We start from the raw sequence: 13718 nt of genomic DNA on the forward strand, positions 1-13718 counted from the left end.
GCCAACATTCTGGTTGTATAGTTAGGACGTGTGCTCCAGAAACTGATAGTCCAAACGTTTCCATAGAGTTGGTATAATAAAGATTTATTCTCTGTAGCTGCAGGCATGTCACTTCAGCAACATATAAATAAAAATACAATAAACGTAAATGGATACAGACAACAGCCCTCCACAAGTTAACACAACCGTCTGAAAACGGTTTGCCTCTTAATTGTCAGCAACCTGCTCGTTGATTGAGACCTGATTAAAAACCTGGGCTGGCCTTGACATTGACCACGCCCTTCACAGTGACATCATTGAAAACAATAAACAATAATTAAGGCTCAAAGGCCTCAAATGGCTCTTATACAGGTTAAAAACCATAACGTTATAGGGTCCAGTCGTGGCGGTTCATGACAGTGAGCACGTGGTACTCTTCTGGGAGTCGTGGGAGCCATTTGAGGACGCCATGATCATGTGTCTGTCGGTGAACTGCGTCAGGTCCAGCTCACAGTGGGGGTCCTGGTGGAGGCGCTCCTGTAGAGGGGCCTTATAGTGGCTCTACAGGGGGAGGAAAAGAACCGATGAGACGTTTTGTGAATATTTTGTCTCGTGAATACATTTGTCTCGGTGTGGGGTTCACATATAACTTCATAATCATAACACACTGACTGGCACAGTCACAGACTTTTGTGTCGTGACGTTCAAATCTTATCCATCGACATCAAACTATAAGAGGCCGAGAGGCTAAATCTGATCAAATGGTGGTTCCGTGGCTCAAATGCCAAATCAATAATGGGCCTTGAAATGACAAGGGTTGAAAAAACCCATGCATTAATGGGTTTTGAACACTGCCTTTAAACAAAGGCTGTCCTGAGCTAGGTTTCGCACCTCACCAACATGTGACAGTGACGCGTACAGTAGATGTGTGCTATTTTCCATGCAAGGCACTGGGAGTGAAACTAAGCATAAATCAGGTGTAACTGTGATGAAGATGTATTTTAATATAATAAAAACAGGAGAACTAATCCAATAACCCAAATAGGAGAGACAGCTAACAGGTGGCGTAATTAAATACACATTAACATAACGCAATTATAGGCAAAGTGTTTAATGCCCCCTCATTGTAATGCGATCCTTCCTGGCCTGCCTTTTATCTTGATAAGTGTCATCTCCTCCACATCGCAGCCCTCTTCCTGGCCTGCCTTTTACCTTGATAAGTGTCATCTCCTCCACATCGCAGCCTAGCTCTTCCGGAGAATGGCCGACGATCTTTATATGGTGGGAGTGAATGGACTTGACGTCATCTTCATCCATCACGCCCGCTGCCCTCGGGAACACCTGCCCGCGGGAATTGTTATTTTGATCTTCGTTTGCCTGTTATCTCTCCTATGGTACCGATATCAATACAGCATGGAATTGTGGACAAAATCTTATCCAATGACAACAAAATATTAGAAGTTTTGGGTCTGAGAGGCTAAGGGCTGTATTTTGCGTGTCTGAAGTTAAGTACAAGGTATTACTTTACTTAAGACCTGGAGGCGTGGTCAATGCTCTTTGGTCACTCAGAATAGCCAAATGGCATTGATCAAACCTCCAGGTCTTAAGTTAAGTAATAAGACCTGGTACTTAAGACGCGCAAAATACAGCCCTCCATCTCATGCATCAAATGGTGGTCCGTGGCTCGAATACCCAATAAATAATGGGCCTTGATATGAAAAGGGTCGAAAACCACTGCCCTAAATCAGTGGTTCCCAAAGTGGGGCCTGGGGACCCCCAGGGGTCCTTGAGGGAGTTCCAGGGGGTCCCCAGCTAAAGGATAGTTTGGAACCAAATGGACCCTTATGAGTTAAATTAACATTGATTTTACAATATAAAGTGAGATAGAAATGCCTTTAAATGGGGGTCCGTAGACTAATGCATGTCAAACAGGGGGTCCTTGAAATTAAACAGGTTGAGAATCACTGCTGAGCTGTAAAATCTTCTCTTATCGGTGTCCCTGGTCGCCTGGCATATCTCTTCAAATGGGGGGTCCGTGGGCTAATTAGTGTGAAGTCCTTGACGTGAAAGAGTTTGGGAACCATACTGCCCTAAATGGCCCTAAATGGCCTGCTCCTATCCTCACCATACTGCCCTAAATGGCCTGCTCCTATCCTCACCAAAGACCCTAAATGGCCTGCTCCTATCCTCACCAGAGCGTCTTCCTCCTCGGGGACTCCCCGGGGAGGCGAGACGGAGACGGGGGCCTTGCTGATGGTCTGGGTGTCAAAGTGGGGACACGCTGCCTGGGCGTTCCCGTCCTTGTCCCGCATCCCCTTCAGCCAGTAGGTCTCGATCTCCACGTTACTCTGAGAGGAGGAGAGGAGACACAGAGAGGAGAAACATGTATCATCCCCTTCAGCCAGTAGGTCTCCATCTCCACGTTACTCTGAGAGGAGGAGAGGAGACACAGAGAGGAGAAACATGTATCATCCCCTTCAGCCAGTAGGTCTCCATCTCCACGTTACTCTGAGAGGAGGAGAGGAGACACAGAGAGGAGAAACATGTATCATCCCCTTCAGCCAGTAGGTCTCCATCTCCACGTTACTCTGAGAGGAGGAGAGGAGACACAGAGAGGAGAAACATGTATCATCCCCTTCAGCCAGTAGGTCTCCATCTCCACGTTACTCTGAGAGGAGGAGAGGAGACACAGAGAGGAGAAACATGCATCATCCCCTTCAGCCAGTAGGTCTCCATCTCCACGTTACTCTGAGAGGAGGAGAGGAGACACAGAGAGGAGAAACATGTATCATCCCCTTCAGCCAGTAGGTCTCCATCTCCACGTTACTCTGAGAGGAGGAGAGGAGACACAGAGAGGAGAAACATGCATCATCCCCTTCAGCCAGTAGGTCTCCATCTCCACGTTACTCTGAGAGGAGGAGAGGAGACAGGGGCGCTCGGTCAGCACGATGCAGAATGATTCACCAGCACACAAATAAACACGCATAAACAAACACACATCATGCATTCAAAAAAAGAAGAAAAGTGTGTGTGTGTGTGTGTGTGTGTGTGTGTGTGTGTGTGTGTGTGTGTGTGTATATGTGTGTGTGTGTGTGTGTGTGTGTGTGTGTATATGTGTGTATATGTGTGTATATGTGTGTGTGTGTGTGTGTGTGTGTGTGTGTGTGTGTGTGTGTGTGTGTGTGTGTGTGTGTGTGTGTGTGTGTGTGTGTGTGTGTGTGTGTGTGTGTGTGTGTGTGTGTGTGTGTGTGTCTACGTGTTGTGAGCTTAGGCCTAGATCTGCTATTTTTTGAAAGATGTATTATCCCAAAAAGAAATACCGGTAAGTACAATTGTGAATACAGGACTTTTACTTGAAGTAGTAAAGTATATAAATTACCAGCTGACCTTGATGGTAATGGTGCCCCGCCTCTCAAAGATAAAGTGACCACCCTTTAGGTGCTCATAGGTGGCGCTGCTGAGCTGGATCTGCTTCTCCTGATGGGACAAAGAGTGATGATGTCATCAATCAGCTCAGGCGCAAATGGTGGATCAGTGTCTGTCTGTCTGTCTGTCTGTCTGTCTGTCTGTCTGTCTGTCTGTCATTCTTCCTACCTTGCCACTGCTCTCCATGGCCGATGCGGTGTGGACAGTGTCGCCATGGAGACCGTAACGTGGCATCTTGTGCCCGACTACGCCAGCTACCACCATCCCAGAGTGGATTCCTGTTCAGAGACAACATGTCACTACGTCAGCTATACCACCATCCCAGAGTGGATCCCTGTTCAGAGACAACATGTCACTACGTCAGCTATACCACCATCCCAGAGTGGATCCCTGTTCAGAGAGACAACATGTCACTACGTCAGCTATACCACCATCCCAGAGTGGATCCCTGTTCAGAGAGACAACATGTCACTACGTCAGCTATACCACCATCCCAGAGTGGATTCCTGTTCAGAGAGACAACATGTCACTACGTCAGCTATACCACCATCCCAGAGTGGATCCCTGTTCAGAGAGACAACATGTCACTACGTCAGCTATACCACCATCCCAGAGTGGATCCCTGTTCAGAGAGACAAATGTCATCTTGTGCCGCACTAACCACTAACCACTCGTGGCCCCCGAGGGGTCGCGACCCACAGGTTGAGAACGCCTAGGTGCTCACCCACACGTATCTGTATGTTGTTTCCATTGGACGGGTCTTTGAGGTGGTCTATGGAGCGCACCATGTCCAGAGCCATGTCACAGATGTTGTGGGCATGGTATTTGGTCTTCTCTGGCGCTCCCGCCACGACCATGTACGCATCTCCAATGGTCTCGACCTGGAACGTACACATGGGGGGACATGCTAGCCCCAATACGTTCCCTCAGTCCCTACGCTCATTCTGCAGCTCCGAGATGAGGTCACATCCACCGATTTAAACGCTCGTTTAACCGTTTAAACTTCGATTTTCTTGGCCGCTTCTAAGTTTAAATTAGTTTAGCATGTTAGGCAACCTTCACTTTTTGGATTCAATGTGCAGAAAAGGGTAAGAAGCGTTCCTGGTTGAAACCATGCACCGTTTCTGAACCGTTGGTGGGAGGGGGCTTGGATGTGACCTCATCTCGGAGCTACAGAATGAGCGTAGGGACTGAGGGAACGTATGGGGCTACAGAATGAGCGTATAGGACTGAGGGAACGTATTGGGGCTACAGAATGAGCGTAGGGACTGAGGGAATGTATGGGGCTACAGAATGAGCGTAGGGACTGAGGGAATGTATGGGGCTACAGAATGAGCATATAGGGACTGAGGGAACGTATGGGGCTACAGAATGAGCATATAGGGACTGAGGGAATGTATGGGGCTACAGAATGAGCATATAGGGACTGAGGGAATGTATGGGGCTACAGAATGAGCGTAGGGACTGAGGGAACGTATGGGGCTACAGAATGAGCATATAGGGACTGAGGGAACGTATGGGGCTACAGAATGAGCGTAGGGACTGAGGGAACGTATGGGGCTACAGAATGAGCATATAGGGACTGAGGGAACGTATTGGGGCTACAGAATGAGCGTAGGGACTGAGGGAATGTATGGGGCTACAGAATGAGCGTAGGGACTGAGGGAATGTATGGGGCTACAGAATGAGCGTAGGGACTGAGGGAACGTATTGGGGCTACAGAATGAGCGTAGGGACTGAGGGACTGTATGGGGCTACAGAATGAGCGTAGGGACTGAGGGAACGTATGGGGCTACAGAATGAGCGTAGGGACTGAGGGAACGTACGGGGCTAATGACATGCATGCAGTGACAGACAGACCTTGAAGACGCGGTGTTTCTCGCTGAGCGTGTCGAACAGCGTGTACATGGTGTTCAACATGGAGACCACCTGCAGGGGCGTGATGTGAGAGCAGATGCGCGTGAACCCCACCACGTCACTGAACAGGATGGTCACGTCAGGGAACACCTGGAGGGAGAGAGAGAGAGAGGAAGCACACAGTCACGACTATAGGGATGTCCCGATCACCGGGTCGAACCCATGTGGTCCAAATAAGGCGAGAGCTCTACTGACTGAGCTACCCGGACACAAATGGACAGACATACATACTGATACACACACAGTCCATTTACCTCACATGTGTTGACAGCAGGCTCTCCTTTGCGCAGCCTCTTTGCCACAGGCTTGGGGATCATTCTGTACAGAAGGTCATCAGTCTTCTTCATCTCGTAGTCCAACATCTTCATGCTCTCCTCCAGTTTACTGGACTTCTTCTGCTCCTGAACTCACAGCAGAGAGATTGGTTGATTAATTGATTGATATCTTGATTGATCATGTAATAAAAATCACACTCGTGTGAACTGAGGGGCTCCTGTAAATGTGTTTTACAGTGCTTTAAACAAACAAACAAACAAAAGTCTGCACGCGCACACGCGCGCACACACACACACACACACACACACACACACACACACACACACACAGACACACACACACACACGGTCTACCTGTATGAGAGCTCTCTTAAGTTCCTCGGACTGCTGCGTTCCTGCCAGCACCAGGTCTCTGCTGGAGTCGTGCATGCTCAGGTCGTTGATGTACAGACCGGTCTTAAACATGGCACTGAGACTCTCCATCCTGACAGAACACCAGGTGAAAACCAGCTATACTTAATGAACTGGTGGGTGTGGCCACCATCATAACACTTTGTGTACATCCTCCTAGTATAATCACAGTACCTGATGATCATGTTTAAGTAAATGTACTCAGTTACTTTCCATCATCTGCAAGCTTGTGTGAACTTGTGTGAAATGCTTGTATGCATGGGGGCTCACGCGTTTGTCCGACGTATTGACAATCTGATGTGCAACTGCAACAGTCACATGCGTGGCCATTTAAAACTCACCCGTGACTCCCGACATGCATGGCTGGTTAAAACTCACCCGTGGCTTCCCTGTGAGGTTATGTTTAGGTCAGGGGGTCCCCAGCTAAATGATAGTTATGAACCAATTGGACCCTTATGGGTCTGTAACTCTGAGACCCTAACGGGTGCATTTTGTTCCATTTGTACACTCTCAGAGTTAAATTAACATTGATTTTTCAATATAAATTGGGGGTCCGAGAGATAGAAATACCATTAAATGGGGGTCCGTAGACTAATGCATGTCAAACTGAGGGTCCTTGAAATTAAACAGGTTGAGAATCACTGCTAGAGCCTTCTCTCTCTCATGGGGGTCCTTGGCATATCTTTTCAAATGGGGGTCCGCAAACTAATTAGTGTCAATTTGGGCATGAAAAGGTTTGGGGACCACTGGCCTAGTGGACTGCCGTCGGACTAACCACATGCACCCGTGTGTGTGTATGTGCAATTGTGCATGTGTGGCTGTTTGTTTGTCTTCCTTACACAGGCGTTCCCAGGAAGATGATGGACTCCCACTCAGGCATGTACCTCATCTGTCCCTTCAGTCTCAGACAGCGGCTGCCCATCCCGCCCTCCCAGCTATCCATAGCGTTAGCAGCGTTACAGTCTACAGAGGTGGGAGAGAAAAGTACTCAAAGGATTTACTTATAAGCAAAAGTATCAATATACCGCAATATAGAAATATACTCGGTTACAAAGTAAAAGTCCGGATGTCAAAATGTATATGTAAGTGAAATATCCCTTTATAAGTGACCTTTGTAGTCGTCTGCGATGATGGACTGAAAGGCCATGAGCTCCACGTCCACATCAGCGGAGCGGTTGGGGTTCTCATAGTCTGAATCTGTGAAGACAAATAAGACGGGTGTTTAGCGGGAGTTCCACGTCGCAATAATCCAACACCCATAAATCCGACTCACCAATATTCCGACCACAGAGCCCCATACTAACCATATCCCCTAACCCAAACCCTAACCGACCACAGACCCCCATACTAAACCATATCCCCTAACCCAGTGGTGCCCACACTTTTTTGACACGAGAGCCACTTTCGAGGTTCGGTTTGGGTTAGGGGCCTAACCCAAACCGAACCTCGACACAGCACGCACATGCCCGCCCGCCCGCCCGCCCACCCACCCACCCACCCACCCACACACACACACACACACAGTGTCTGAATGGCTTCCACTCTTACTCTGGGCTCGGTTGTGGAGATTCCGTTCTCTCTTCACGGGTTCCTTGGACATGATCTCGAAAAGGTTGTTAGGATGGGAGATGATCTGAGTACAAATTCACACGGTCACACATACACGTATACGTAGCACTGTACTGCTATTCAATAAGCACAGTCATTTATATGTGGGAGTGTTACAAACAGTCTACACAATTAGAGAATGTAGAAGAATTGTTATTTTGATCAACGTTTGCCTGTTGTCTCTAATGGTGCCAACATCAATACGGAATTGTGGACAAGATCTTATCCAACGACAACAACATGCTTTAGTTTTGGGTCTACTATAGGCTAAATCTCATCACATGGTGGTCCGTGGCTCAAATGTCCAATACATATTGGGCCTTGCGCATGAAAAAGGGTTGAAAACCAGTGCACTGCAAGAACTAAGGGACGTGTTAAGGCGAGAGATCGCACCATGTTCCAGCCGAACTCCACCAGGGGGCGAGCCAGGATGAAGGCGTCGCCGATCTTCTTCCCGTCCAGGTCAGGGAAGACGGTCGCCAGACCAGAACCCACGTTGTGGACCACCATATCCTGTTGACACAAACGACCATATATGGTGTTGAACCACCACCATATCCTGGTGACACAAACAACCATATATGGTGTTGAACCACCACCATATCCTGGTGACACAAACGACCATATATGGTGTTGAACCACCACCATATCCTGTTGACACAAACAACCATATAATGGTGTTGAACCACCACCATATCCTGGTGACACAAACAACCATATAATGGTGTTGAACCATATACACCTCACAATGTATGAATGAATGAACCATTGTAAAGCGCTTTGAGCACTTGGAAAAGCGCTATAAAAATGCAATTCATTAGAAAGACTACACTAAAGCCACGATTATAGAGGACTATGTCAATTTAGCCTTGCATACAGTACGCCTGTGAGGTTGTCGAGGCTATTGTGCACATGCACAAGTGCTACGGCAAGTGTTACAGGCTAGGATGCGGTCTGAAGAGGTGAGTTTTCAGATTGGAGGATATACCTGTCTGAAGACGATGTTGAAGGGAAACACCTCAAAGAAGAAGTCGGAGGTGATGGGCAGTATTTCCTGCTCCTCTTCGTCTTCCTTCATGATGTAGCGATACGCCGAGTTGTCAAAGTTCAGCCTTGATGTGGTTCGAAAACAAAAACATACTCAATATATCGTAATTTGAATGAACATGAATTAACATGAATGAACATGAATTAACGAGCATGTGTGCGTGTCACATACCTCATGGTAACATGGGAGTAGTCTCCCACCAGCTGCTCAGAAAGCACCTCCACGTGGATGTCTGTGTCGTAGAACTGCTTCCCCATCTGTCTGAGCTGACCCATAGCATAGTGGAGGTACCCCTTCCTCTTACTCCTATAGGACACGCACGCACACACACACACACACACACACACACACACACATACAGAGAGACATCTGTCGCTGACCCATAGCATAGATACCCCTTTCTTTTAATGTATGAAAGACACACACACACACACACACACACACAGTCACACACACACACACCTGTGTGTGCATGCGTGCTTCTCGTCCCCTGTTCCCTGACCTGTAGTGCAGGGTGACCCCGGTGGCGGACTCTTCCTGACAGAAGAAGGTCGGTGGCTGGACCTTGGGGTAGCTGAAACGAAGGTACTCGTGGAGATTGTCCAGCCCGTTGACAAAGTCACGCACATGACGACCCAACACCTGAGGACAAGGACACAAGTAGTCAACACTCTAAATCCACATGACGAACCAACACCTGAGGACAAGGACACAAGTGGTCAACACTCTTCAGTCCAGTCTGTTAAGGTCTATTCATACTCTAGTTTTAGGTGATAAGATGACAATCGAAATGGTGGTCAGTAAAAACAGATGTGTTTGGGTGATGCGGTGAAGCGCTTACCAATGTATGAATAGACCTTTACACTTAACACAAAATGTGTGTTTTGGATTTTGTAATTGGCTCGTGCCAAATTTGACAAAATAATAATAATACAATCCAAGTTGAAATAAATAAAGAAACCTTTAACACACATACTGTATAACATGTGTTTGTGCATACCGTTATAATATTTGTTTACTTGAGAAATCTCTTTTATAATGGGTAATTAAGAGAATTAACATTGCACCGACTTGAGTTAAATAAATTCCTTCCTACTTGAATGAAATATTACAGAGTTCTTTCTACCAGTAGATCCCGGGGGCACAGAGAACATTAAAGCCTCTGAACAGCAATGAGTTTAGACTGTGTACATTTCACTGTCAACAAACAGCAATAAATAACCACCCCAATTATATGGCGAAGCCGCAGCATAGCAACAGTAACAACACAGGCACCAGTGGTGGAAAGTAACTAAGTACATTTACTTAAGTACTGTATTTAAGTAACATTTTTAGGTAGGCCTACTTTTACTTTACTGGAGTATTTCCAATTTCCTGACTTTTGCTTCTACTTCACTATATCTCAGTGGTAAATATTGTTGTTTTACTCCACTACAATTATTTGAAAACTTTAGTTAATAGTTACTTTTCTAGATTTGTATTATTATTACAAAACATACATTAACCACTTCAGTTCAGTTGGCGGTGAAAATATGCTATTCCCGTGCTCAGACCCAGGGACACAGCCAGCCAGCCATAGCTGTCTATAGGAGTAGTTGCACCACTCAAAAATGTGAGTACTTTTCCCACCACTGACTGGCACTAACAACACATTATGCAACAACTTTCTGTCATGTTGCACCATATTGAACAACACAGTTTCTACTGCCTCCTCTTCTGCTCTAGGAGTGATTGTTCTCTCACCTTGAGGATTCTGTCATATCCGTACTTGCCCACGAAACCCAGAAAGTACACCCCCCAGGAGTTCATCAGGTCGCTGTAGGGAGTGCCCGTCACCCCACTGGCAGCCTTCGCAATGCGAGGAATCACACTTTCACTGTACACCTGCACGCACACACACACACACACACACACACACACACACACACACACACACACACACACACACACAGACACAGACACACACACACAAATTACAAACGACGATACTGTAACATTGTTATTTGTTACCCTATTGGCTTGAATATAAGACTACAAATTAGGGTCGTATTGTAATCGGGGACTAGACAATTTGGAAAGGGATGTCTGGAGTTCTCTGGTGGAGCTGTTTCCCCGCGACCAGACTATGGATAAGTGGTTGAAGATGGATGGATGGATGGACTATAGACTATTTGACATTGAATGTTATTTTTCCACAAATGAGTCTTGGAAATTGGGGGTTGTCTTATATTCAGGACACTACGGTATATTGTTATGTCTGTAAATGTTCTGATGAATTGAAAATGGAGGACCTTTATGTAAACAAGTCTTAGTGCTTTTTCTGGTTTCATCCTCATCATAGCAGATTTTGTATTGACCTGTACTTCCCCTGAACTTGTGCAAACTGTTAATAAAATGTTCAATCAATTGAAGACAAAGCATTAGGCCTACCATACCATTATCAAAAGGCTGATGACACAAACAAACCAAATACCTGATGGGTGACAAAGGAGTGCAGCCTGACATCTGCCCTCTCTCTCACCAGCTTCCACACGTCATCTCCATACGACTCCTTGATGAAGTCGTGAAGGCTCTCGCACAGCAGCCCGTACATAATCTCTCCCCCAAAGAACCGTACTGTATACACGCAAGTGTGGCAACAACTAACCGGAACACCAGTGAGTGGAACAATGCTTTTTACTGACCGTTTTCATCCGAAACGTCCACCCCCAAACAGAGAGTTTTATCTGCTGTGCCGGACCGCCACAATCACATTTGAAAGTGTCCGAGGCTCTTTGCATCGTGCGACCTTAAGAGTAAATGGGCCTCTATTGTCTTGCTGTCAGCTGTCACTGCCTGATGGTCCTGTATGTGTTTGTGTGTGTTTCTATGTGACAGCATGGGGACCACCTCTCACATACAGGTGACACCTTTCAAAAGCTTTGTTGTTGTGTTGTTCCGTTTTCAAACGGACGTGGACACCACACATAATATACTGAATTGTTCAAAGATTGCATTCTATACATTGATTGATTGTTTAACTATAATGTAGCTCTGGTCCATATAGCCCAGGGCAGAATTGAGCATTAGGGCTATATGGACCAGAGCTAACTGTAATGCAACACTCTGGGATTCCCTGTGAATGAAAAGTGTAATGAAAATAACATTTATTATTAGCCTACTACTGTATGGAGCCACATTACAGACAATGGAGTCTACTAAAACCTAATCATTTAGTAATATAATGCATGCATCACTACTGGACAATACTGTATCTATTGGATAAAGGCGCTATATAAATGCACCATTTACCATTGATCTATGTTTGCAGAGACTATGCCTGCGTGTGACTCAGGATGACTGGGATGAGGCTTCCTGCCTGGTGACTGTGGTAGTTACTGTCCAATCTCAAGGTCAAAGTCTTACTATTTGTCACATACATTGCTGTATGCGAAATCTGTTCTCCGCATTTGACCCATATCTCTTGGAGCGCTGAGCCGCAGCCGGGAATCATTTGTATAGTTGATCTAACCGCCCAATCCAACCCTTGATGCCGAGCGCCAAGCAGGGTCCCATTTTTACAGTCTTTGGTATGACCCGGCCGGGGATCAAACCCCGACCTCCCAGTTTCAGGGCGGACACACAAGGCCACTGAGCTGGTTCTAGAACACCGTTTCCCAAACAGTGGGTCGGGATCCGTTTGGATTGAGTGCAGGGCAATGGAGTGACAAATCCCCCGCTACAGCTGCCGCACCACCCCCCCCAACCCACCCCACCCCGGCAGCGTTAAGGCTGATGCCGTGGCCGGAGAATGCACTCGCTCCTTCTGTCCATTTGTGGGTCATAATTGGGACCAATTATTATGGGTCACGACATGAGTAAAAATCCCATTTTCTTTATATAAAAAAAATATTCAATCAATATTTTTCCTTCTAAATAAGAAGTGAAAATAACCGAACTATAAGCTTGTAGATCTTCTATTTTGACTATAGTTTGGGTCCCGGGGAAAACTTCTAATCCCTGAAAGGTTTGGGAACCACTGATCTAGAACAGGTTTGGTGTCCCAAACATGAAAAACTGAAACATGCAAACAACACAGCTCAGCTAATGCAGTTAATCAATCACGGGTCAGCAACGTTCTGCAAAACAGTTAACCCTGACCCCAAAAGTGAGCATTGCATTTCATGTGCAAATTGCCCTGAGTGAGACACCCAACATATAGAATACATATGTCACAGTGTGTCAGGTTGAGGACCCAGAAGCAGAACAAGCAGGCAGGCAGGTAAAGTCCAGTATTTATTAGACTAAGAACACTTAACAGCTTACATGGTGACGAGGCAACAGCAGGAGAAAACAGGCAGGAACACACAGTAACGTCAAACCTGGATCTGGCAGTGTGAGAGCAGAATGAGTCCAGTACTTAATAGACTACTGTAGGCTGAAGCAAACACAGGTGAGTGTCATCAGGCAACTGCAGGCTAACGACAGAATGGACTCATTGGAGACAGGTGTGTGACAGGGGATGAGGTGAGACAAGACAGGCAACAACTAGGCAAAACAGGAAACACTACAGACATCACTACAAAATAATATACAGTACATAGTTCACAGTAAGATCATGTTATATACACAATATTAAACAATCCTACCGAAACAGCATAACAATAGAGAGAGTAGATACTGCTCTACCACTATTCATCTATCCCTTTATCCCTTGATCTCTCACTTGCTCCATTTCTTTAAACGTTCACTCTCAGAGGAGAGGAGTCGTCGAGGTGACCTCTTTACGATCAGTGTAATGACTGAGTGTTGAATGAGTGGATCCGCCAAGAGGCTTCACACAAAGGCAGAAAAGCGTCACACACAGTTATGGGAGACATTTCTCCCAGTGCGTGACGCATATACTTCATTGAATTCTGTGCTTTTTCTTTCCGTTTTCCATTTGTGTGTGAATTGAAAGAAATGAAAGGTGACTTTTGTTGCGTTCATTTATAGGTCATGGTCATGATTCAGTGGAGCACAGTTTCTTTCAGAGTGAAGAGCTTGTGTTCAACGCTGTGTTTTACTGACTGACA

The 13718-nt window shown here is 46.3% G+C and overlaps 1 protein-coding gene across 1 annotated transcript; it reads right to left on the reverse strand.

The window, feature by feature from the left end:
* Window positions 1-390: 390 nt before the first annotated feature.
* Window positions 391-11257, reverse strand: LOC308322273 (soluble guanylate cyclase 88E-like; the record flags this gene model as incomplete). Its single annotated transcript, XM_080773469.1, has 22 exons — window positions 391-540; window positions 1192-1320; window positions 2172-2327; window positions 2487-2567; window positions 2647-2727; window positions 2807-2887; window positions 3367-3456; window positions 3574-3683; window positions 4130-4286; window positions 4525-4575; window positions 5266-5412; window positions 5577-5723; window positions 5952-6081; window positions 6848-6971; window positions 7119-7205; window positions 7557-7641; window positions 8010-8129; window positions 8605-8728; window positions 8836-8970; window positions 9167-9306; window positions 10408-10512; window positions 11186-11257. The coding sequence occupies 22 exons, from the start codon at window positions 11255-11257 to the stop codon at window positions 391-393; spliced, it is 2502 nt and encodes an 833-aa protein (XP_080629595.1).
* Between the last annotated feature and the right edge of the window lie 2461 nt (window positions 11258-13718).

Source organism: Protomyctophum bolini, assembly GCF_963924005.1.
Source record: "Protomyctophum bolini genome assembly, chromosome: 10".
In the NCBI taxonomy this organism is placed as follows: domain Eukaryota; kingdom Metazoa; phylum Chordata; class Actinopteri; order Myctophiformes; family Myctophidae; genus Protomyctophum; species Protomyctophum bolini.